The 24296-nt window shown below is 45.5% G+C and overlaps 1 protein-coding gene across 3 annotated transcripts in view; it reads right to left on the reverse strand.

The window, feature by feature from the left end:
• Positions 1-24296, reverse strand: part of AFTPH (aftiphilin) — a 98355-nt gene that overhangs the window by 67358 nt on the left and 6701 nt on the right. For all 3 annotated transcript variants that reach the window (XR_005778515.1, XM_040430112.1, XM_040430114.1), the window contains exons 2-3: positions 4881-6598; positions 253-401 (exon numbers count right to left, since the gene is read on the reverse strand). Coding sequence is in view for 2 of the 3 variants with exons in the window: in XM_040430112.1 (XP_040286046.1) it covers positions 253-401; positions 4881-6563 (1832 nt within the window). In the remaining variant the exon portion in view is untranslated. The remainder of the gene's footprint in view (positions 1-252; positions 402-4880; positions 6599-24296) is intronic.

The raw sequence follows: 24296 nt of genomic DNA on the forward strand, positions 1-24296 counted from the left end.
ATCACTACTGCGACCTCTCGTCCTCATACGGCTGCATTGTTTCTGGGCAGCAGATCGCTGTTCACACGGCGCGATCTGCTGCCCAGAAACGATAAGTTAGGTGTCCACATGAACGAATGTTTCACCCGATGAAACGGGCAGATTATTGGGAATGAGCACTCTTAGGAAAACGGCTCTCAGTGTAAACCTGCCTTTAGAAGTTTCATCATCTCATGTTGGGCGGACAGTGCGGCAGGGCTCTCCTGATCATACCTGGCAGAAGACCTGGACTTTGAGGTCTCCTCCTGCTGCTCTGTGCATAACAGAAGATCTAGAGGTGAAATCTTCTCATCGATTTCAGCAACAGGAGGAGGAGGGAAACAGGCGAGGATGACTCTTTCTAGACGACTCAGTAATGGATTCTACAGGAGGGAAAAAATATAAATCACACTGTTATGCATATAAAGCTATATGTGTGCTGCTTTTGTAATGTTGGAGATACAAATGATAAAACTCAGAATAACAACGCACAAGTCAACTAAGCAGACACAGAACGTGCCTTTTTAATTTCAACCCACTGACTTCTAGGTGTAAAAAAAAAACAAAAAACACGTAACCTTACGCATCTATTGGAACATGCTACGCACTTCAAGTACTTGAGGGACACCTGGGGACCGTTGCGTGCCATGTTATAACAGTTTCAGGGCTATGCTGCAAATAGTAGGCTGGGGCTACACAGCGACATGACCAGAAATATTTCTGTGACTTGCCTGCAACTTGTGTCGCGTGACTATCGTCGCGTTGCAGTCGCGGCTTGTCGTGTCTTGCACTTCGACACCATGCGATTTTCATGTCACTGTGCAGCCTCAGTCTAAACAGCACCCCGGGAACGGCTCATCTGATTTCCTTGTCACCCATTTAGTGCAGGCAGCAGTTTTGGGGGGTGTCAGAACTGCTGACCGAATGTATTGACTTCTTTTCAATGAGAAAAAAATAAATAAAACAAAATGAAAGAGGTTTTCCCATAAACAATGTTTATCATCTAAGCACACAGGTGACAAAAGTAAGGCTGCTGGGACCCCCACTGGTCACGAGAACAGTGGTCCCCAATCCGTCTGTGTGAAGGCAGTGGCGGTGCAAAGGCGTAACCCCTGTTCCATTCCCTTCTCTGTGACTAATGACACTACATATACCCCACCACCCCATTAAAACAGGGGGCTCAAGAACGGTTGTTGCCATGATCATTGATGGTCCCAGCAGTCGTACCCTCAGTGATCACACATTTATCTCTATACAGACGTGTCACTAATGTAGGGGGCTGCCGGCCTGCACATTACACATTTATTAATAATTCAGTATGGATTCTCGTCATCCAAAAAAAGGATAGCATTACAGGCAGAGCGGCTGCGCCGGCAGGTTAAGACTGCTGGACATAAACCACGATTATGTCTACAGGGAAGGAAGCTGCGCTCTAATTGAACATAGTAAATTCAATCTAAAAGATGTCGCTCACTGGGGAGTATACACTGCTAAACGGAAATGTGAGCTAGAAAACAATCAGAAAGCAGCTCCTCCATTCATTACCTAACCTCATGTCTCCTCTTAAGGGGACACTAACCTAAAAATAAATCCAAAAAAGGAATAGACTAGACAGTCTGCATTTTCCAGACACCAAGAGTAGAAACCAGTTGTCCATCCCCTGTAGGCCCGCTCCATAATCAGCTGAGGAGGCAGGGGGACCAGTCTGTGGTCACTAAACCACCACCATGCACCTGGGGGTTTAGCTTTCTAAAGAAGCCCCCCTGTCACAGCCAGCCATTTCAGTATCACCAGAGATGACTCCGAGAGAGGAGTTCGATGGTGTTGGGTGCTTGCTCGCACAATGAAGCAAGGTGTACTGTCCTCGTCTTCATCCGTGCAATGTCCATGTGCCCAATAACGCCATAGGTTCATCTCTCGGACTCATTTTGGGTAATACGCAAGTTCTTTTACTAAATAATGCTGGTCATTGGGGCATCTGTAGATAGTGGTTTAGTCAAACCTCATCTCCATTGCATTAACAATTAGACATAAGGACTTGAAAACCATGCAAATCTAATCTGGGAAAATTATCATTTCTTACAGCTTTAGTCAACAGGCTCCCCTCATTCACGGGATCGGACCCCCACTGATTATAATGGTATAGCAAATCCTAAAGAAATGCCATAGCATTATGAGGTAAGAACATCCCTTCAATATTCTAGGACAGTATCTCTCCTAATAAGTGGGGGCCGGATGGTCAGCAGGACCTCTAATACCGACATGCATGAAGCTGCACTTCTGAGGAATTAGACACTTGGTGCCCGTTTTAGTTTTTCAATCTTTTCATTATGTAAAGGCTACAGACACCACTGACATGGAAAAAATGGTCTTCGTGGTTACCCTAGGTTTCAGTCTGCAATCTTCATTCCTTCATTATTTTTCAGAGCACTTGATATTCAGTTTGTAATTTGTTCCTAGTTTCAGACTTTTCTCATGTGACTGTGTCCCTCTTAGTAATATATGCAGGATCTGTGTGTCCAGGATGCTTCCCTCTTCCCCTGCAAACGGCCTTGCGTGTGCTCTCCTCACTAGCTACAGCCTGTGTGAGCTACTCTCCGTGGATCCTTTCTACACACACATGTGGCATGTATAACCTTGTCCCCCTCCCTGCTGCTTTCTCAAACACTGAGAAAAGGCAGAGAAAGGGCAGAGGGAGATATCAGGAACAGGAGCGGTGCTGATAGATTCATGTCATTCAGCAGCACCAACCACTAGGTAAAGGGCTTACACTCTGCAGAAGCCAAACAGTAGGAAATAAGTATTTTTTCAAGATTTGCTTAATTTTGCATTAATGAAGCAAATAAATAAAGATGGCTCAGAGCTGTCTGAAGAAAATTCGAAGAATGCTGAATAAAGTGGTCAAAGTTACGGTACTTTCACACTAGCGTTCGGGGCTCCGCTTGTGAGCTCCGTTTGAAGAGTCTCACAAGCGGCCCCGAACGCATTCGTCCAGCCCTAATGCATTCTGAATGTATGCGGATCCGCTCAGAATACATCAGTCTGGCAGCGTTCAGCCTCCGCTCCGCTCAGTGAGCGGACACCTGAACGCTGCTTGCAGCGTTCAGGTGTCCGCCTGGCCGTGCGGAGGCAAGCGGATCCGTCCAGACTTACAATGTAAGTCAATGGGGACGGATCCGTTTGAAGATAACACCATATGGCTCAATCTTCAAACGGATCCGTCCCCCATTGAATGTAAAGTCTGGACGGATCCGCTCAGGCTACTTTCACACTTAGAAATTTTTCTAAGTTATAATGCAGACGGATCCGTTCTGAACGGATGCAAACGTCTGCATTATAGGAGCGGATCCGTCTGATGAAACATCAGACGGACCCGTTCTTAACGCTATTGTAAAAGTAGCCTAAATCGACATGCTCATTTAGACCATGTTTACATATTCAGCATTCGGTCAGGATTTTGCACCTAAATCTCAACAAACTATTCCACCAGCAATTCAAGTGAATATCTGTGTGAAATAATGAATGACCAGTGGGTTTTACAATGCAGAGTCCGCACAGAAACATTGCAGATCCATTGAGGACATGGGGGCTGATCAGTCTGCTGATCCTCTGCAGAAATACAAGGTTCCGCTTTAGATTTAGATCATCTACTACACATCACTAGGTTCTACAGCCTATGGCAAATAAGAGCCACATAAAAATGACCGCCATCCAGAATAACTGCATTTCTTTACCTTTCAGCTCTTTTCCTGAATCTTTTTCCAGCTATGTTACTACTGGAATCCCCAGCTGCAGCTGACGGGAGGGTCAGCTTGCTCACCAGCCTGTTTCTAACCTGAGAGAGCCTTGTATATAGCTGTAATGAGCAGTCAGACTATCCTCCAGCTCCTTTTTGTATTAAAACAGCTTGAGAAGCAAACAATATCAGCCGACTAGAAAGGGAATGCTGGTTTGTTGGGCGATCTGATTTTTTCCTGCGGCTATAAAAATGGCCATTTGCCGGCAGCACATTTCCCCTTGTAAACAGTGGTGTGCTGCCAACAATAATGTAAATGAACGGCCGTGTGATTTATGCCAGTATTGAGCAGCAATTGCCAACACGATTGTTCAAAGACCTTTTACATGAGCAATTAAGTAGTGAGCGATTAACCATGCAGCTGCTCATTGGGACAGTTAAGTCCCCTTTACATGGCCCAATTCCTTGCTGACATTCGCCTGCTCGTTAGCGAAGGAGACTGCTGAATTTACATGCAGCGATCTCCACCACAGTAGGACGAGCAGTGATCGCTAATGCCATCACCCGTCCCCATACAGAATCATTGTTTGCTGGCAGCAGAGGCTGTTTAGACACAACGATCTGCTGCCGGCAAACGATGATTTAGAACGAGAGTAAGAGATTATCTCTAACTAGTGTTCGCATGAATGCTATGTAGCGATAATCTTTCTGAAAATCGGGCAGTGTAAAGGACCCTTTAGAACCATTTGTGCAATCGTTTGTTCACACGAGGAGATGTCCTACCAACATATGAAGTCAATGTGCCACAGGAGCGCTGCATTTAGATGCAGCAATCATCCATTCGTTAGGGGGATGAACAATCACTACTTCGATCGTTCATTCCCATGCAGGTTCACTTTTTGTGGACAGCACATCCTTGTTTATGCTTGGTGATGTTTGGTGGTCGGGTGGTAAATTCATGAAGGCCAATGATCAACAACAAGCATTCATGTGAACATTCATCCTATTAACCATCCCGATCCTGGGCCCATGTAAGTGGGCCCTAACAGCAAAGTTACCCTGTCAATTTTTATCATGCGTGCTTTGGTAAAGTTATAAGGAAGAAATGCAAAGCTGCAATCATTACCTGAAAGGCAATTGTTGAATCTTCACAAGCAAGCATTGTTTCAGGTTCCTGAACTGCCGGGAGGTCGATGCTTTGTGTGTCTACAACCTGCTCATTAGTGCTAGAGGGAATGTCTGTCCTAAATGACTGCCAATCATCAGACTCTGTAGAAGGCTCTATCTCCGGATCTCCAAAGGCAGCCCAAGAAGCAGCACTTCCCTCCTGATCATCCTCAAATGCATTCCAGTCTGAAGGCTGCTGAATACTGCCTGCCGTACTGAAATCAGCAAAGTCATCTGAGTCCTGTGTAACACTCGACTCCTCTTTTTTTGCCAAAGATACAAAGCTTCCAAACTCCCTAAACTCATCTGGTTCCTCAGAAGCCCACTGTTGAGATGTCTTGTCTTCAGAAGACAACTTTTCTGAAGGCACTGCCTGGTCCTCCTGGAAAGATAAAGCTGTATCCTCAAAACTACCAAAGTCATTATCATTTCCCTCCATCACATTCGAGGGCAGTTCTAAAGGTTCATGAACATGTTTTTTATCCAACGTGACACTGTCTGTCACAGGAAGAGCAGCATCAACATCTCCAAAAGCATCAAACTCTGGCTCGTGAGGAACATTCACGTCATGTCCACTTTCAATATCGGAATCAAGTTCTATCTTTCTAACATCTTTTGATGTTTCCAGAGACTCATTATGAGGAGGATCTATTGTATTAATAGTCTGTTCTTCCTCATTTCTACTATTTTTGGTATCCAGTGAATGCATACTATCAGAAATTTCGGATTCTGTCATATCTGACTTTGTTTCAGGAGGAAGAACACTGCTTAATGTTAATGTATCAGGCTCTTCAATTTCTTCTCGAGGAAAGGGGTCTTTTAGTTCTTCCATGGCAATCGAGACACCGCCATGTTCAAATCTACTTGATTCAGTGCTAGGGTTAATACTTTGAGCCTGTCCTTCATGTGAACCTTTCGATGGTTCCAAATGTACCTCATCTATGTCTACATGGTCCTTGCTTGAAAATGTAGCAAAGTCAGCAAACTCATCTCTGGGGCTTGGTGGTGAAAAGTCTATACTTAAATCTGTACTTTGAGAACTGGTTGACTTAAATCCTTTTGAATGTCCCATTCGGTCAAGATCTTGTAATCCCTGAGGGTTGTCGCCATCTGCCACTGCAAACCCATTCGTGAGATTTTCCAGGCTGTTTATTTTCTCACCATTGCACGTACTAGCTATTTGTTCCTGACTTCTACTTATAAAATGATCATTATCATTACAAGTAAGTTGGGTCTCTGAGTTTATATATTTTGCGTTCTCCCCTGAGCTCCCTTTATTATCAAGTGCAGCAACGTTGAATTGGGTGGTGTCATGGTTGATGTTAGTCTCAAACACAGAACAAGGTCCCTTCTTCGAAATACCAATCTCAGAGATGTTCTCATTGGCTGTGATGGAGGTAAGGCTAGAGAAGTCATTTACGTTATCCGAGAAATCGTGTATAGGTAAGAAATGTTTCGATGGTATAAAGTCCTCACTAGTCTTCGGATAACTGACTGTGTCAAAGTTGGCAAACCCAATTCCAGAGCTGTGGACGTCAGAAAAGCCTCCAAATTCTCCAAACCCATCATCGTCGTCATCATCTGCAACACTATCGAGAGGAGGTGGGGATGAGGAATACATTCGAATAATTTCAGGTTCCATGGTGGAAAGTCTTGGTTACAGTAGAAAAATTACACCTAAAATAAAACAAAATTGATAAATTAATATATACGGTACATAAAAGTAAAAAAATAAAATACAATTTATAAATAATAGAACAGCATATGTCCATTTTACCAAAATTCTCTCTGTTTGCCAAGAACTGATGAAAACGTATCTATGTAATAATCATGGACTAAACCAATAAGAAATGCAAAAGAAAAAAAGCAAAAAAAAAAAAAAGCACCATCTTGGTGGCAATGCATGGTAGGATTCACTGGGCAAAAACTGAAAAAATACAACAGATCATAGCAAGCACCAGCTACTCCCTGACCAAACATAAGAGACTCCAGTTTATTCTACCTTTAGTCACAAAAGGATCTGTGTGTAGCAGGAATTGTAGCTCGATCAGGATAGATAAGACCTCTGCCAGTTTTCCATTGCATTGGTTAAACAGAGAAAGAAGCGGGACGTCAGACGAGAGAACAAGAAGTAGAAAGAGCACAGATAAAGACTTTTTTCCCTAACTCAGAGCAGGTAATATGTCATACACCAGGTTATACTGAACCATATTATTCCCTGTTTCAGCTGCACAGCTAGATGCATTTCTCTCAGAAAAGAGGGGGAGGGGGTCTCCCTTCTGTGAAATCTGCCAGCACTGTATTGCTGTGATGTCCTTTCCTTTATTTCCCTTCTATGTTTGTTTTCAGCTCCTGAGCTCACAGAACAGATGGGAGAAATCAAACTAAAGGCTCATTCACAGAAACGTAAGGGCTCCGTGCCCGTGCTGCAGACCTCAAATTGCAGTCCACAATGTATGGGCACTGGTCATGCGCACTCTGTGCTGCTGATGCAGACCCACTGACTTGACTGGGTCTGAGATCCGCTAAATACGGCAAAAGATAGTACTTGTCCTACTTTTTGCGGTGCGGAAGCACGGACCCGAAAGCCCTCAGAAGGGCTTCGTAGGGCTTGCCATCCATGCCTCTGCTCCGCAAAAGACAGGACATGTGCACTCGGCCAGTGCCCGTATATTGCGGACCCGCCGTTTGCAGTCCTCAATACGGGCACGGAGCCCTTGCCGTCGTGTGAATGGGTCCTTACAGAAAGGCTCCTGTGAATTCAGAAGCAGTGCAGAAGCAGTTCTTTTATCAGGCTGAGGATCTCAGCTAGCTCTGACACACCGCCACTTCTTCTCTGCTACAAGGGACGGATCTTGCCTGACAACAGGCAGTGGACTGCAACCTAGGTGGAAGTGAGACCCCTAGTGGCCATGACTTTACAGCATTTTTTAGGTGGATGCAGGCAGATTTTTTTTTTAAATGAAGTGATTTAGAAATGTGCTAGTTACACCATTCTCTATTAAATGAATGTGTGAAAGTACAGCGACTCTGATATGGCATCCCCTTTGACACATTACATGGTTTAATACCAAGTCCTGCTCTACCAGAATTGCTATCGTTAAAGTTATTATTCTAAGTCATTACGATGCATAGGATCTTTTTACATCAAAGAGGATAAATCATCTCCTCCAGAAAGGTGGACTAAAATCTATATGTGAACGTAAGTTGCAAAATGCTGAAGATGGCCGAGCACATCGGGTGAACATTGGCCGCACAGTTTCCGTGGAGCTAATGGGTATGGGGGTGTCCGAACTCTCCGCTGATGTCAAATGTCTAGGTCAAGAATAGAGATGAGCCAATTTCATATTTTGAAATTCGAGCTCGGGTTCAGGTTGTGGTACAATCTAAATTGCGTTATGGATTCCGTTACCACGGACCATAACGCAATTCTATGACGGAATGCCTTTAGAGGCATTCCATTATTCATTCCGTCATAATAGAAGTCTATAGCCTGCGTAACGGATCCGTCCCGTTTCCATTATCCAGGAGTGAACTCCAGCATAACGTAAACGGGACGGATCCGTTACGCAGGCTATAGACTTCTATTATGACGGAATGAATAATGGAATGCCTCTAAAGACATTCCCTTATGCATTCCGTCATAGAATTGCGTTATGGTCCGTGGTAACGGAATCCATAACGCAATTTAGATTATACCATAACCTGAACCCGAACTCTATTTTCTAAATATTAAATTCGCTCATCCCTAGTCAAGAACAATAGGACATACTCAATTTAAACAAGAACTACCAGGAACTGCTTTCTATGTAACATCTATGCTCTGCTTAGGCCTCTTGCACACAACTATTTTGGATATGCATTTTTTTTGGAGGATCGGACACATATCTATTGAGTTGCATGGGTTTGGACCATCTGCCTGCCCTGCAAATTACAGAACATGAACTATTCTTGTCCGGTTTGCCGACCAGAATGACTTTCTTTTAATGAAACTGAGAAAAATGCAGAATCCACACGGAAGGCATCTGTTTTGCGGATCCGCAGTTTGTGGGCCGCAAAACGAATACGGTTGAGTATGTGTAGCCTTTAAGTGGTTGCCCTGCCAATATTCACTTATCACCTGTCCACATGTATGATCTCAGATGCATGTTACACATTGTGAGGTAGCAAGTATACTCACTATACACATTTCCAAACCTGAGGCCTACACTACTGAGGATTAGAAAAGGTCCTCCCGCTCCAGCACCACAAGCACAATAACCTACAAGACTGGGAATGCCGGCAGCCAAGGGGTACACATTTAAGTACATACGTCATTCCAATAGTCCAGAATTTTGAATTAATGCCATGCAATGACAATGCACAAAAGCCACATCAGATGGAAGAAAAAAAAAAGCCCTATATTTGATAATTTTGCACTTTACCATGGGGGACTACTATCAAAATCATGTAAAAGCCAGATACAGTTGTAGCGGACAAGATGTCTTTTCACATGCCTGGACCCCTAAGTAGGCAGAGCGCACGCTGTGCAGGAGATTGAATGTTTCTGGATTCAGACTTCAGCCACCACCAGGCAATCACCGCAACAAATAAAGCTCCATCTGAACAGAAGACGTGTATTATGCAGCTCTGCAGAGAGTGTTCACTGTGCCAGAACCATTACAAAGAGGCTGCACAGACAGCGCAGCCCAGCGCGCAGCATCTACTGGACAATGGAGGATTGGTGGAAATGATCGTGTCACCTGGCGAACGGTCCAGAGACTGCACAACTACTATGTCACTATGAGCTAGCCATACGTGTACAAAGGAAAAATCTATATCAGGGATCGTCAACCTGCGGCACTCCAGCTGTGGTGAAACTACCACTACCAGCATGCACACTTGCTTGGCTGTTCTCAGAACTCCCATAGAATTGAATGGAGCATGCTGGGAGTTGTAGTTTCACAACAGCAGGACAGCCGGAGGTTGCAGACCTGTGATCTATAGGATGACAACAGAGGATGCCAAGGCTTAAAGGTGTTTTGCCATCACATACTATGCGGGCATATCGCTAGGATATGCCCCCATTTGTCTGTTAGGTGCGTGTCCCACCTCTGGGATCCGCACCTACAACGAGAACGGAGCAGGGGAACCAATGGAGGGCGCACTGCACATGCGCAGCAGCCCTCTAAGTTTCAATAGGGCTGCCGCTGCCTCGGCTATCTCCATCTGCCCCACAGAAATGAATGGGAGCAGGGGCCTTGCGTGTGGGGTCCTCCAGCCACAGCTCTCACCGCTCCGTTCTCCTTGTAGGTGCAGGTCCCAGAGGTGGGACCCGCACCTATCAGACAATGGGGGCATATCCTAGCGATATGCCCCCATTATTGTATGTGATGGGAATACCCCTTTAAAGCTGTATTTCACAGCCCGATTGTGCAGACGATTGTCGGGAGGGAAGCGCTCCTACCCGGCAATCGTCTGCTCACTAGCGGAGGAGACTGCTTCTATTACATGCAGCGATCGCTTCCGCAGCAGGAGCAGCCATCGTTATGCCATCACTCGTACCCATGCTGTATAGTGGTTTGCCGGCAGCAGATCGTTATTAGACAGCACAATCTGCTGCCTGCAAACAATGATTTTTAAGCGTGCTTAAAAAATAAAATAAATAAAAAAAATCACAATTGCCCAATGTAGGAGTGTACATTCATCGGTAGCAGTATTACACAGCCAGATCATTGTTAATAAGCTTTCCTGAAAATGAACTGGCGGTGAATCGGCCAGTCTAGTACACCCTTGAGGCTGTATTACTGCAGGCGATTGTCGGGATGGCAGCATTTCCTCCTGGAAATCGCCTGCTCACAAGCGGAGGAGACCGCTGCTATTACATATGGCGATCTCCTCTGCAGCATGGGGAAAAGTGATCAATATGCCATCGCTCGTCCCCATGCTGTCCGGTTGATTGCCGGCAGCAGATCGTTATTAGACATCTCGATCTGCCGCATGCAAACAATTTTTAAACCTGTCAAAAAATTTGGATTGTCGCTCGTTCAGCAAGTAATCCGCGGAAGTATTACACTGCCAGATTGGCCCGACAATTGCCTGGTGTAATCCAGGCTCTAAGGCTCTGTTCACATCTTGTCTGAGCCATTTGTTAGATGTACATATCTGCAGTGGTCACGTGGGTGTTTAACATATGGCTGCTGCAGGAAAATTAATAATGACCAGCGGGGACTGAAGGAGTGGCAGGGGATTTATCAAGCGAGTATGGGTTCTTTTTTATTTTATGACATTTCCTCCCTTCAGCTTCATTTTTTTCCCAAATTCTGGAAAACCCCTTTAACACAGGATGTTGATGCTAAGAGAGACGGGAGCTGCAGCGCCGGCAGTGTAGCCATAACCCAGTGGCGGGGACCAGGTAAGTATGATTACCACCGTGGGTCCGGCCACTGTGAGGTCTTAAAAAAAAAAAAAAAAAAAGTTGGATAACCCCTTTAAATGTCAGAAGGACAACTCTGTACAACCAAAGGCTAGGGACGTGGCATGTTATACACAGTACATTTGTGCATGATTGTGCATGATAGTGTGCATGACACTGGCCAAAGAACAGGTTTGCTCAGTAAATGCAAGCAACGCAAGTCAACTGGAAGGGAGAGTCCATAGAGAAAGCAGAGGAGAGTCTGGTACAAGGCTTTATGGGGGGCCATCACATAATTGCTGCAACGGAAATACAGCGCTAAACGAATGCCATCCAAATGAATGGGTATCAGCAGGGACAGAGGATATGCCGTGCCAAACACTTCTTATACCGTAATGAATTAGTACAGAAAAAGGGACTACTACATAGAAGAAACCCATCATCCCAAACGTATACTCTGTGAACCAGAAATCCAAATTTCCCCTCTAAGGGGGGGGGGGGGGGGGGGGGGGGGGGGAAATTGCCTTCTACCTCAGTTTCTTTTTTGCCTTCCTCTGGATCAACTTGCAGGATGACAGGCCGAACTGGATGGACAAATGTCTTTCTTCGGCCTTCTGTAATATGTTACTAAGGCCTCATGCACACAGCCGTTGTGCACCCCGCATCACGGATGCGGACCCGTTCACTTGAATGGGTCCGCAATTCCGGAGATGCGGAACGGAGTCACAGAACGGAACACCAGAAGCACTACGGAGTGTATACGTGGTGTTTCTTTCCGTTGTTCCACACCGCAAATAAATATGACGTGCGGACAGACCCCCAATGCACAGAAAGGCCGCACAACGGCCGTGTGCATGAGGCCTAAGGAGGTTTTCCGGCAGATTTTCCTACAGGTTTTTCAGCCATAGCCAGAAGTGAATTCAAAACGAATTGGAAATATAAAAGCAGGAGTTACACTTTTCCTTCTGGCTGGATCCACTTCTTGCTTTGGCTGAAAATCTTCTCAAAACCTTCTCCAAAAAGCTCCTACCCTTAGGCTGCACGTGGGAGCGTTATTTTCCAGCCTGATCTCCGCTCCTGTGACAGGACCTCAGAGCATTATAATGATTTATAATACGGTGTGTCCCCGCCTGACATCGGCTGTAATTATTTGTATTGATGGCATTAAAGTGGTTTTCCGAGATTTTCTTACTGATGACCTATCTTATTGGTGGGGGTCCAGCACGCACCTGGGACCCCGCCTATCAGCTGTTTGAGAAGGCAGCGGCGCTCCTGTGAGTGCCGCAGCCTTTACTAGGCCGGTGACGACACATTCATCGGTCACGTAGCCTAGGAGCAGCTCAGCCCCATTCAAGTGAATGGGGCTGAGCGCGATACCAAGCACACCCACTATACAGTGTACGCCGCTGTGCTTGGTGAGCAGGGAGAAGGCTGCGGCTCTCACAGGAGCCCCACCGATCAGACACTGGAGACCCATCGGGGTACAATTCATTACAGTCGGTGTCGGGCAGGGACACATAGCATTATATTATAATGTTGTGAGGTCTTGTCAAAGAAGCAGAGTTCAGGCCCGGAAATAACGATCCCACATGCAGCGCGTTTCCCGGCCTTAGGGTTTCCATTCATTTCAGCCTCAGAGATACTGGCTAGACCGGAGATTGTAACAGGAGAGCATACATCTGGACAAATGGTAAGTGGAAATACACTATAAATAATGGCGAGGCTTTCATCCCCTCGTGCGGCCTCTCCAGGCTCTTCAGGTGTGACGGAAAAACAAATACCAGGTTATATAACTTCTTCTCACAAGTGCAATAGACGGTCAGAAAACGCGTCAGCAGCAAATCAGTTCACGTCTGATGCACAAGTAGTGGAGGCTTCACCTCATTTTTGAGCCTTCTCTCCACAGTGGTAGGAAAAGCACCGAGGACTGATCAGCTCTGTTATATAACTGCCGCCTCGTCTTCCTGCCAATGGATTTCACATTGATTGCAGGGTAGGAAAGCACAGACTGCACAGCCGTCAGCGGCGACTCAGCCCCACTCCCACCATTAAGATCAGCAGCTAGGCAGCGCTCCACAACGTGCAGCGCCGCGTCCGCTCCCCTCCATGTACTCGGTGGAAATCATCAGGCGGCAACTGTCCCTTGATTTTCAGTAGAGCGTTAGATGAATAACTTCATAAAGAACTGTATTAATGAGAATAAGTCCCTCCTGACATTGAGTAACGTCACCAGCAGCCAGCCGTGACGCAGGACAGGACAAAGGTAACTATACTAGGAGGTTATTTTTATGGACCTGTCACCTCTACTAACTACTTGCATTCCCCATGTAATTACAATTCTGGAGCATCTATTCTTATGGCTCATGTTGTGCCGTTCCTTTATTATTCCTGCTAGAAGTTATGAATGAATTACCAGCAGTTTGCAATGAAGGTCCAGAGGGATGTTACCAGTTAGGGGTATATAGTCTGACAATATCCAATCAGGGCTGCCAGTGTTAACTGTGTAGGGACCCCCCCCTTCCACCCCCACCCCGACTGGTAACACCCATCTGGAGCTTCATTGCAGACTGCAATCTAATCGGTGGGGTCTGACACGTGGGATCAGCCGTTTTAAGAAGGCAGCGGGACTCCTGTGAGCACCTCGGCCTTTTCACCGCCCGCCAAGCACAGCGCCGTACATTGTATAGTGGCTGGGCTTGGTATTGCAGCTCAGCCCCATTCACTTGAATGGCATCTGATCGGCAGGGGTCCGACACCCGGGACCCCCGCCGATCAGATGCTGCTGATCTATCCAGAGGATAGATCATCAGTAAAGTGCAGAAGCCCTTTAAGCTTGTCATCGTCCTGCGTGTGAAAGTAAGAGGAGAGAAGCAGGAGGCTGGGTGATGGCCATGTGCCGCAGCGTTCATACATCATCTCATTTATGTCCGGACACAATAAAAGGGGATTTTCCATCACGTCAGAGGAGACTTCTGGGTGCCTGGTTACACCGCTGTAATATAATCCACTCTGCATTTTTTATCGCCCTTCCAGCTCTTCCCTACCTAAACTAGCAGGAGACATCTCCGTCCTGCATACAGAAACTAGAATGTAAACAGCAGCTGAACTACAACTCCCACCATTTCAGCTCACAAAGGAATAATGAAGCCCCTGGTGATACAAGCGATAGAGTTGTGCTCTTCTAACCCCCGGTTTTGGTGCTGTTTTATGTTAGGCCTCTCACTTCAGTAAAGGGGCATTTATCATGTAGAGAAAGTTACTACAAGGCACTTACTATGGATGCATTTTTCCATCACATTATACACTGCTCGTTTCCATGGTTATGACCACCCTGCAATCCAGCAGTGGTGGTCGTGCTTGCACATTATAGGAAAAAGTGTCAGCCTCTCTGGAGGCCGGGACCGTGGGAGTACACACAGGCTAGTGCTTTTTCCTATAGTGTGCAAGCACGACCACCACTGATGGATTGCAGGGTGGTCATAACCATGGAAATAAGCAGTGTATAATGTGAAGGAAAAATGCATCCAGCCAGCAAAGGAGGCAATATGGACAATCACAATACATTAGTAAGTGGCCTGTATTAACCTTCTCTATATGATAAATGCCACTTACTGAAGTGAGAGAACTCCTTTAAAGAATTTTCTATTGGACTTGAAAAAGTGTGTGTATGTGGAGGCCTGACCAGGAAAGCTTGAGAACTACTAGGCAGCTACAAGGCCAATTCAATGACTGTTTACACAAGCAATCTCCCGAGAGGACGTGCCGGGGTGGGTCAGAAGACTGGATCCGCTCCTTTGGTTTCCGTGGTGTAATCTTGGCTTTAAGCACAAATCAATAGTTTGAGGTCTTTCTGTACATCTACAGCCTCATCTCTCTCCGGCTCTCCCAAGAAAAATCCCTGATATATAACAAGGAAGGCCAATTTACCCCGACTCTGGTGCTGCACTACTTGCCAGCCATCGATACTGATGACTAGTGTTCGGCGTTCGGGTTATCTAAGAATTCTGTGTTGGATTCTGTTACCACGGACCAGAACGGAATTCTAGGACTTCTATTATGACGGAAAGCCTCTTTAAGGCTTCCGGGGTGCATGGCGTCATAGAATTCCGTTATGGTCCATGGTAACAGATTCCATCACAGAATTCTTAGATAACGCAAACCCGAACTTGCAAATTGCTATTTTGCTCAAAACTACTGATGACCTATCATCAGGTGCTTGCACGGAGAGCCGTCCTCTCATCAAACAGCTGATCGGCTAGGATCCTGGTTGTTGGACCCCCCGCCGATCAGATATTGATGACCGATCCTGACAAAAAGGCTGGACAACCCCTTTGAGGCCACCTGCCTATGGGCGCAAGTGAATGCACATAAGATCTGCGCAAATTTCTACAAGGATTTATGTGCGTTTCTGCACCATATCCGGCAATTTCTAATTGTGTATTTTGGTGCGGATTAGATGACGTTTTGCAGCAAATCTCGCCCCCTTCATTGGCAAGGTATCTTAATAGATATGGAGCTCAATGAGGTCTCGCTCACATCTCCGTCAAGCAGATCCGGCTGCCTGATCCGACACAAATGCCGGGTGTCGGCCGGACAAAAAGAAAAATGTTACCTGCATCTCAACAGCGCCACCTATTGGAAGTGGCTCTCTAGGAGTCAAGATCCAACTTTCCAACAAGCCTTGGGATTTCATACTAGCGAGATGGGACTCTTCCTTGGGAGATACCTCTTTGCATATTCTTTTCCCATGGAGCACTTCCAGTAAGTCTCCGTACAGGACTGGTCTCATTAAGGAGCTTCCAAGGAGTCACACTGAGTCAGCCAGAACCCTACTCCGTACTCATGAGGGGCAAGCACCCCGAATCAACGGTCTACAGATGGATATCTGGCTATATTCCCTTGTCAAATCCCAAGGCTTGTTGGAAAGTCACTTCCAATAGGTGGCGCTGGTGAGATACCTCTCTGCATGCCTCTATGGTAGAACACAAGTGCAGGCAGTAAACTAAGGTCATATCCTTTTATATGAAAAAACGCATTAATATTACGTTTCCTGAGGGCATTGTGACGTCCCCATTGCGGATGAGCTTATTTCAGTCCACCGGTTCAGGATCTGCACCGCTTTCCTGAGGAAAGCCTGGCTGATGTGTTATATGGAGGCCATGATACCAAGCCGCCACCATATAAACAGTCCCCATGGAGCAGCCTAGAAAACACCTATGGATCCCATGGGGGATGAAATAAATGCAATCTACGGACAAAAGCCATAGCTACGTGGAATGTCACCGATCGAGTTCTTGCATTTACTTTCTAGTGTCTCGCTCTGGAAAATTACAAGTCTGCTGAATATTTCAGGAGATAGGATCAGGTGCCACCTGCTCGTCGCACCCCTGCCTGGAAGCCAAAAGCAACTCCCTGCCAGAGAGGCACAATGTGGAGCGACACCAGGAGCGAGGCCTTCCAGGAGAAAGCGAGAAATATTTCGCTTTTCTGGGTCGTAGATTACAATGTATCCTCTGCAGTCTTCTATGGAGGAATATCCACCACGAGACCCTGCCACGTGTCCCTGCTGATTACCTTACAGAGCAACCTGGTAAAATTGTAATGAGAACCTCACAATTTGGTAAACTAAGCAAATTTACCAAGTACAGAGATACGAGAACCGACTGACACCAGGATATAGCACTACAGGAACAAACCAGAAAAAGAGCATTGTAGGTTCTTTTCATATAAATCGCCCCAAATACTGCTTAGACTTCCTAATATCCGGTCCTAGGATCTGATCTGTAGTACGACTGGTTCTACAAGCCCCCTGTCCAGAGGGAACTACAGAAGTGTCCATACCGTAACATGGAGCGGCCTGTCCTGGCACCCCCCTATGATCAGATCTTAGGGAGCAGTTCAGTGCAAATATAAAGCCGGCCATACATCTGAGATAATGGATCGTTCATACGAACGATCCCACCAACTAAGGCTACTTTCACACCTGTGTTAGGTACGGATCAGTCTGCTGTCTGCACAGACGGATCCGCACCTATAATGCAAACGCTTAGATCCGTTCAGAACGGATCCGTTTGCATTACCATGATAATGCAAACGGATCCGTTTTGACTTTACATTGAAAGTCAATGGGGGATGGATCCGTTTGAAAATTGCACCATATTGTGTCAACTTCAAACGGATCCGTCCCCATTGACTTACATTGTAAGTCTGGACGGATCCGTTTGCCTCCGCACGGCCAGGCGGACACCCGAACGCTGCAAGCTGCGTTCAGGTGTCCGCCTGCTGAGCGGAGGACAAACAGTGCCAAACTGATGCATTCTCAGCGGATCCGCGTCCACTCAGAATGCATTAGGGCAGTACGGATCCTTTCGGGGCCGCTTGTGAGACCCTTCAAACGGAACTCACAAGCGGAGCCCCGAACGCTAGTGTGAAAGTAGCCTAAACTGCCCGACCAGGGGGTCAGTTCTTAATAAAAACAGACCCCTTGGTGCAGGGATCAGCAACCTCCGGCACCTCAGCTGTTCTGAAACTACAACTCCCAGAGTGCTCCATTCGTTTCTGTGGGAGTTAGAAGAACAGCCGAGCATGTTTGCATGCTGGGAGTTGTAGTTTCACAGCATCTGGAGTGCTGAAGGTTGCTGATCCCTGCCCTAGTGCTTGAGCACAATGGCAAATCATGCCATCAACATGCAGTTTAGGCGGATGAACGGCCGAAGGTTTCCAGCACGGCGGATTGCATTTCGGAAGACAAGAGTTTGCTGTCGGCGATCGCGAACACTTCTTCTCGCTAATTTTTCAAACAGTCAGCCGGAACGGCCAAAATCTGCCATTCCAGCCCATTTTAATCTCATGCGTATGGCCACCTTAAAGGGGTTGTCTCACTTCAGCAAATGCCATTTATCATGTAGAGGAAGTTAATACAAGGCACTTACTAATGTATTGCGATTGTCCATATTGCTTCCTTTACTGGCTGGATTCATTAATTTCCATCACATTATACACTGTTCATTTCCAGAGGTTATGACTAGGGATGAGCGAATCGACTTTGGATGAAACATCCGAAATAGATTCGCATAAAACTTTGTTCCAATACATACAGTAGCTCCATACAGTATTAGAATGTATTGGCTCCAATGAGCTGAAGTTATTGCTTCGCGAAGTCTCGCGACACTTCAGGTAATAACTTAATAAATTCATTTGTACTGTAAAAAAAACATTTCCCGAACTCTGGTTCGGTTCCAAGGTACCACTTGGAACCGAACCCAAGTTTGGGAAATGTTTTTTTACAGTACAAATGAATTTATGAAGCAATGCATGTACTCTAATTGTTTAAACCTTTTAAAGGAATGATGCCCTTAAGGAACACCATGGGGTCATTTATTATAGAGTCTTGCACTAGTTTTAGGCCTCATGCACACGACAGTTGTTTTGGTCCGCATCAGAGACGCAGTTTTTGCGGCTTGGATGCGGAGCCATTCACTTCAATGGGGCCGCAAAAGATGCGGACATCACTCCGTGTGCTGTCCGCATCTGTTGCTCCATTCCGTGGTCCGCAAAAATAATATAACCTGTCCTATTCTTGTCCGTTTTGCGGACAAGAATAGGCAGTTGTATCAAAAAAAAACAAAAAAAAAAAACAGATGAAACACAGACGTCACATGGACCTAGGGCTGCAACGATTCATCCATGCAATCAATGCAAAAAAATCCTTGATGCGATTAGTTTAAATCACGTGACCACGGAGCAGGAGTGAAGTGAGGCCTTTCACTCACCGCTCCGTGGCCTCCCGTCGGCACCGTGCTGCAGGGCCTTGCGTGCACACATCGTCAGCGAGTTGGCTGACGCTGTGTGTGACATCAGGTCCCCACCAGTGCATGCTATGAAGAAGACGCAGTCCGTCTCCTGCAGACTCCATGTCAGCGCACTGCCAGGAAAGGTAAGTATAAAGTTAACAGTAGCAGGGGCCGGAATCTGGCGGGGGGGCACCTATGATTTGAAGGTGGCATGGGCTGATGGCGCTGGGGGACATGGATGGCAATGGCATGGAGGGGCTGATGATATCTGATGTCACTAGGGCAGTGGGGGACATGGCAACGGATGGCATGGAGGCACTGGGGGAGGGGGACGTGGCATGGAGGGGCTGATCTGATGGCACTGGGGGAGGGGGACATGGCAATTGGCAATGGATGGCATGGAGGCATTCAGGGATTGGGGGGCATGTCAATGGATGGCATAGAGGGGCTGATGACACTAGGGGAGTGGGGGACATGTCATGGAGGGACTGATCTGATAGTGGTGGACATCACATAGCAATGGATGGCATGGAGGCACTGGGGGAGTGTGGGACATGGCAATGGCATGGAGGGGCTGATAGCACTGGGGGAGTGGAGCTGAAGGCATTGGGGGAACAGAGCTAATGGCACTAGGGGGAACTGATGCACTTGGGCTGATTGCACAGGGGGGAAAGAAGGGTGTTGGGGACTGATGGCAGGGGGTCTGATAAGTTTTTATAAAGGAAAACAATCTAATAATTATTTTTTTCTTATTAGAGTACTCGATTATTCGTAAAAATAATCGGTAGAATACTTGATTGCTAAAATAATCGTTTGCTGCAGCCCTACATGGACCTCATCCATATTTTTTGCAGATCGCAAAATACATGCTGTTGCATGAAAGAGGCTTTAGACTAATTCTCATGGCTTTTTGTGAGCATTTTTTGGCCCATTTATGTAAGTGCGCATTTTTTTCAAAATAAATTTGATGCAAAAACCGCAATTAGACCTACCAGTAATTCTGTTTCCTTGAATCCACCATGACTGCTACACATGAGATTAACCCCTTGACCTCTGTAGGGGCAGGAACACACAAAGTTTAAAAGCCCCCACCCAGTCTCACCCATCAGTGTTTACAAAATTATATATTTTTTTGTGAGTATTACTTCATACTCCGTATTAGAACAATTAAGGGAGGGAATATACAAACCGTCATGGTGGATTCAAGGAAACAGAATTACCGGTAGGTTTTAATTACGGTTTTCCATTTCATCCACCATGACGGCTACACATGAGAACTAACAGATTAAACGGTAGGGGGGCTACTGCTGGCAGAACTTTCTGGCCAAAGGTCAGATCTGTGGAAGCAGAGATATTTAGACGATAATGCTTTATGAACGTACTTATACTTGACCAAGTAGCTGCCCTACATATCTTGTCAAGAGATACACCAGCTTTCTCTGCCCAAGAAGAGGCCATTGCTCTGGTGGAATGGGCTCTAACATTAGAAGGACTTGTAAGACCCATTAGGGAGTAACAGCAGGATATCGTGGTTTTTATCCAGCCACCTATAGAAGCTCTGGAAACCTTCTTCCCTTTTATTGTGACCTGTAATCAGAATCAGAAGATTGTCATCCTTCCTTAATTCCTTAGTGGCTGCCAAGTACTGGATAATTGTCTTCCTTACATCTAGGAGATGGAACTGTTCTTCTATCGGGTTTTGTGGGTCCATACAAAATGAAGATAAGTTGATTTCCTGTTCCCTATGGAAGTCCGAGACCACTTTTGGAAGGAAACCCGGATCTAATCTTAGCACTATCCTGTCAGGAAATATTGAAAAAGATAGGGTTCTCTGCAGGAGAGGGCCTGAATTTTCCCCAAGCGTCTAGCTGATGTTATAGCTATTTGGAACGCTGATTTAAATGCTGGGTGTTTAATTGAAATGTCCGATATAGGGCTAAATGGAGACTTCATTAATCCTCTTACAACCAAGTTTAAATCCCATTGAGGAACATTAGGAGTTAGGGATGGTCTTAGCCTGGATTCTGCTCTTATGAATCTTCTTATCCATCTATGATCGGCTAGATTCATATCATAGAATGCCCCTAGGGCGGAGATCTGAACTTTTAGTGTACTTGGTCTAAGGCCAAGATCTAACCCCCTGTGAAGGAAATCTAAGATTTTCTGGATATATGGGGATGACATATCCGGGGAAACTTCCCCCAACCAACTACAGTACCTTTTCCAGATCTTAAGGTAGATAGCTGAGGTAACCTTTTTCCTACTAGCCTTCAATGTATTAATATATTAATAACTTTGTCCGAGACCCCTTGCTCCTCAAGACCTTGCTGTCAGGATGCAGGCTGACAGCTTGAAAAGACTGGGATTCTGAAGAAAAATTGGGACTTGTGACAGAATGTCCCTTTGCAATGGTATTTTCAAAAGGTTCCTCCAGAGCCATTTCCTCTAGGATGGAGAACCAGCTTCTCTTGGGCCAGTAGGGAGCTATTAATATCACTGTTACTGGGACTATTAGTATTTTCTGCAGGACTCGAGGGATTAGAGTACACGGAGGAAAAAAGTGTATGCTATGTCCCATATCCATTTTTCTGAAAAGGCGTCTACTGCCCCCGACTTTTTTTTGGGATTTAAAGAACAGAAGCACCTTACTTTTGCATTTGTCTTTGAGGCGAAGAGGTCTATTTGCGGCAAGCCCCATTTTTCGGAAATCTTCTGAAAGATTCCTTGGTTTAATGACCATTCCCCCGGGTCTAATGTTCTTCTGCTCAGGTAATCTGCCTCTATGTTCTCTGATCCCTTGAGATGGACTGCTGTAATGGAAAGGACGCTCCTTTCTGCCCAAAAATATATTTTTTCCGCTAGTAGTTTCAAGCTTGGAGATCTTGTGCCCCCTTGATGTTTTAAATAGGAGACAGTCGTGGTACTGTCCAAAAATATTTTTAGATGTTTTTTGCGTAACATTACTTGAGATACTTTTAGGGTTTCCCAGACCACTCGTAGCTCTCTGTAGTTTGAGGATCTGTTACTTACTTCATCTGACCACTTGAGGAGGCCACTTTTGCTCCCCATCCATAACCGCTTGCATCGGTCATAATCTGTATTTCTGGCACAGATTTTTTATATTTTTGTTTACCTTTATCAACCAGCCCAATTTTGAGACTTTTTGTAACACATATTCGGTCTGTCTGGTCGTTTCCAATTTTGAGTTCCTTACTATAAGGAAATCGTCTAAGTAAGGAAAAATTAGTAGCCCTTATTGTCTGAGGGGGTATATCATCTCTACTACCAGCTTTGTGAAAACTCTTGGGGCTGACTAAATACCGAATGGTAGAGAGAAGAATTGAAAAGGATTGATTATGCCCGCTTAGTTTTTTTAGTGCAAATCTGACATATTTTGCATGGATGGGAACGTGGTAGTAGGCATCTTTTAGATTGACGGATGTCATCTAGGCTCCCTTCTTGATTAGGGGGATGATTGACAAAATTGATTCCATTTTGAATTTCCTTCAAGTTATTGATTTGATTAGACCTTTTAGGTTTGTAATAGTACTGAAAGAGCCGTCGAGTTTTTGGACTAGGAATAGTTTTGAATAGAAGCCCTATCCTATTTCCGATTCGGGTACTTTTATCACTACTCCCGATTTTTTGGATAAAATGTTCTGACTTTGGGACGTGATTTGAAATCTTCTTGGAGGGATTGAGGAAAATTCTATCTTGTAACCATTTTTCACGATGTATATAGCCCAGAGATTTGAGTTACTGCTTCCCACTGAGCCAGAAATGTCCTCAACCTTCCTCCTACACTGGCATCATTGTTTCATTTTGTTTGTTTTGGGGATTAAGGACCTTCTACCTTTGCCACGTTTCCCCAACGTCCCATTTTGCCCTTTCCCTTGTAGGATTTAGACTGAACTAAAGGACTAAAAGGTTTCCTCTTATTCTACTCTGGGAACCCTTTCTTTTTGTTGGCCGCCTTGTCTAAGATTGCATCTAGTACAGGGCCAAACACTTATTTTCCTGAAAAAGGCAATTTAGCACAATTTTGTCTTGGAGGTCCTGTCACCTCCCCAGGATTACATCCATAGTGCTCGTCTGGCTGAATTTGACAGAGCTGCATCTTTAGCAGCGAATCTGACAGATTCTGCAGAAGCATCAGCCGGGATTGCTGTGGCAGACCTAAGAAGGGAGATGAAGTTTAAGATTTCTTCTCTAGGAGTTAATTTTTTATATTGTTTTCTAATTTGTTGAGCCAAAAATACATGGCTCTAGCCACAGAAGTTGCCGCTATGTTTTTCTTCACCCCAAACATGGAGGCCTCCCGGCATTTCCTCAAAATGGGCATCTGCCTTTCGTTCCATGGGACCCATAACTGACGAATCATCGAATCGCAGGTAAAATTTTTAACAACTTTTGCCACTTGAATGTCAATCTTTGGGGTCTCCTTAAAGACGGGTCAAATAGCAGCCTATTTAAACTCCTTGGAGACTCCCAACCTTCTTTCTGGATCTGTCCATTCATCAAAGATCATATCCTTAATGGGAAATATTTTAGATCTTTTTTTACGTAGTCCCCCAAACATCTCATCCTGTACTGACCGGGGTTTCTGGATATTTTCCATACCCATGGTAGCCCTTACTGGCCTTAGTAATTCCTCTATTTCCTCAGAGGAAAAGTAGTATTTTTTTTCGTCTTCAACAATTTTCCCCTCTGACAATACTATGTCCAGAGGTGGAAGCCTCCTTGTCCATGTCCTCTGCGTCAGAGGAGGATGGAACTGATAACCTGAATTTTTAGGCCGGAGGCATAGGAGGAACTGGCGTAAGAGAGGCCAGGGAGGATGTCATTTAATTTTGAACCATAGCATTAACCTCCATAAGGAAAGATGGTTGCTCTTCCTTTAAAAGCTTACTAATGCAAGATTTGCAAAGTTTCTTTTTATAATTTTCAGGGAGTTTTTTTTATACAAGTTGCGCATCTTGCGTATTTGGATTTAACTTTACATTCTCTCACTCCCTACAAAAAGAAGAGCAATTGGGTATCAGAATTTTACACCAGATAAGCATGAAGACAAATGCAGATTTTTTTCCCTTAGGGGAACTCACCGCAGGAGCAGCCGAAGGTGGGTCTGCACTTTCCATGTGGCTTCCAGGGGCTTCAGGAGCTGACATGCTGTACCTTCTTCCAGGAG

This window comes from Bufo bufo, chromosome 4, assembly GCF_905171765.1.
Source record: "Bufo bufo chromosome 4, aBufBuf1.1, whole genome shotgun sequence".
NCBI classification, from domain to species: domain Eukaryota; kingdom Metazoa; phylum Chordata; class Amphibia; order Anura; family Bufonidae; genus Bufo; species Bufo bufo.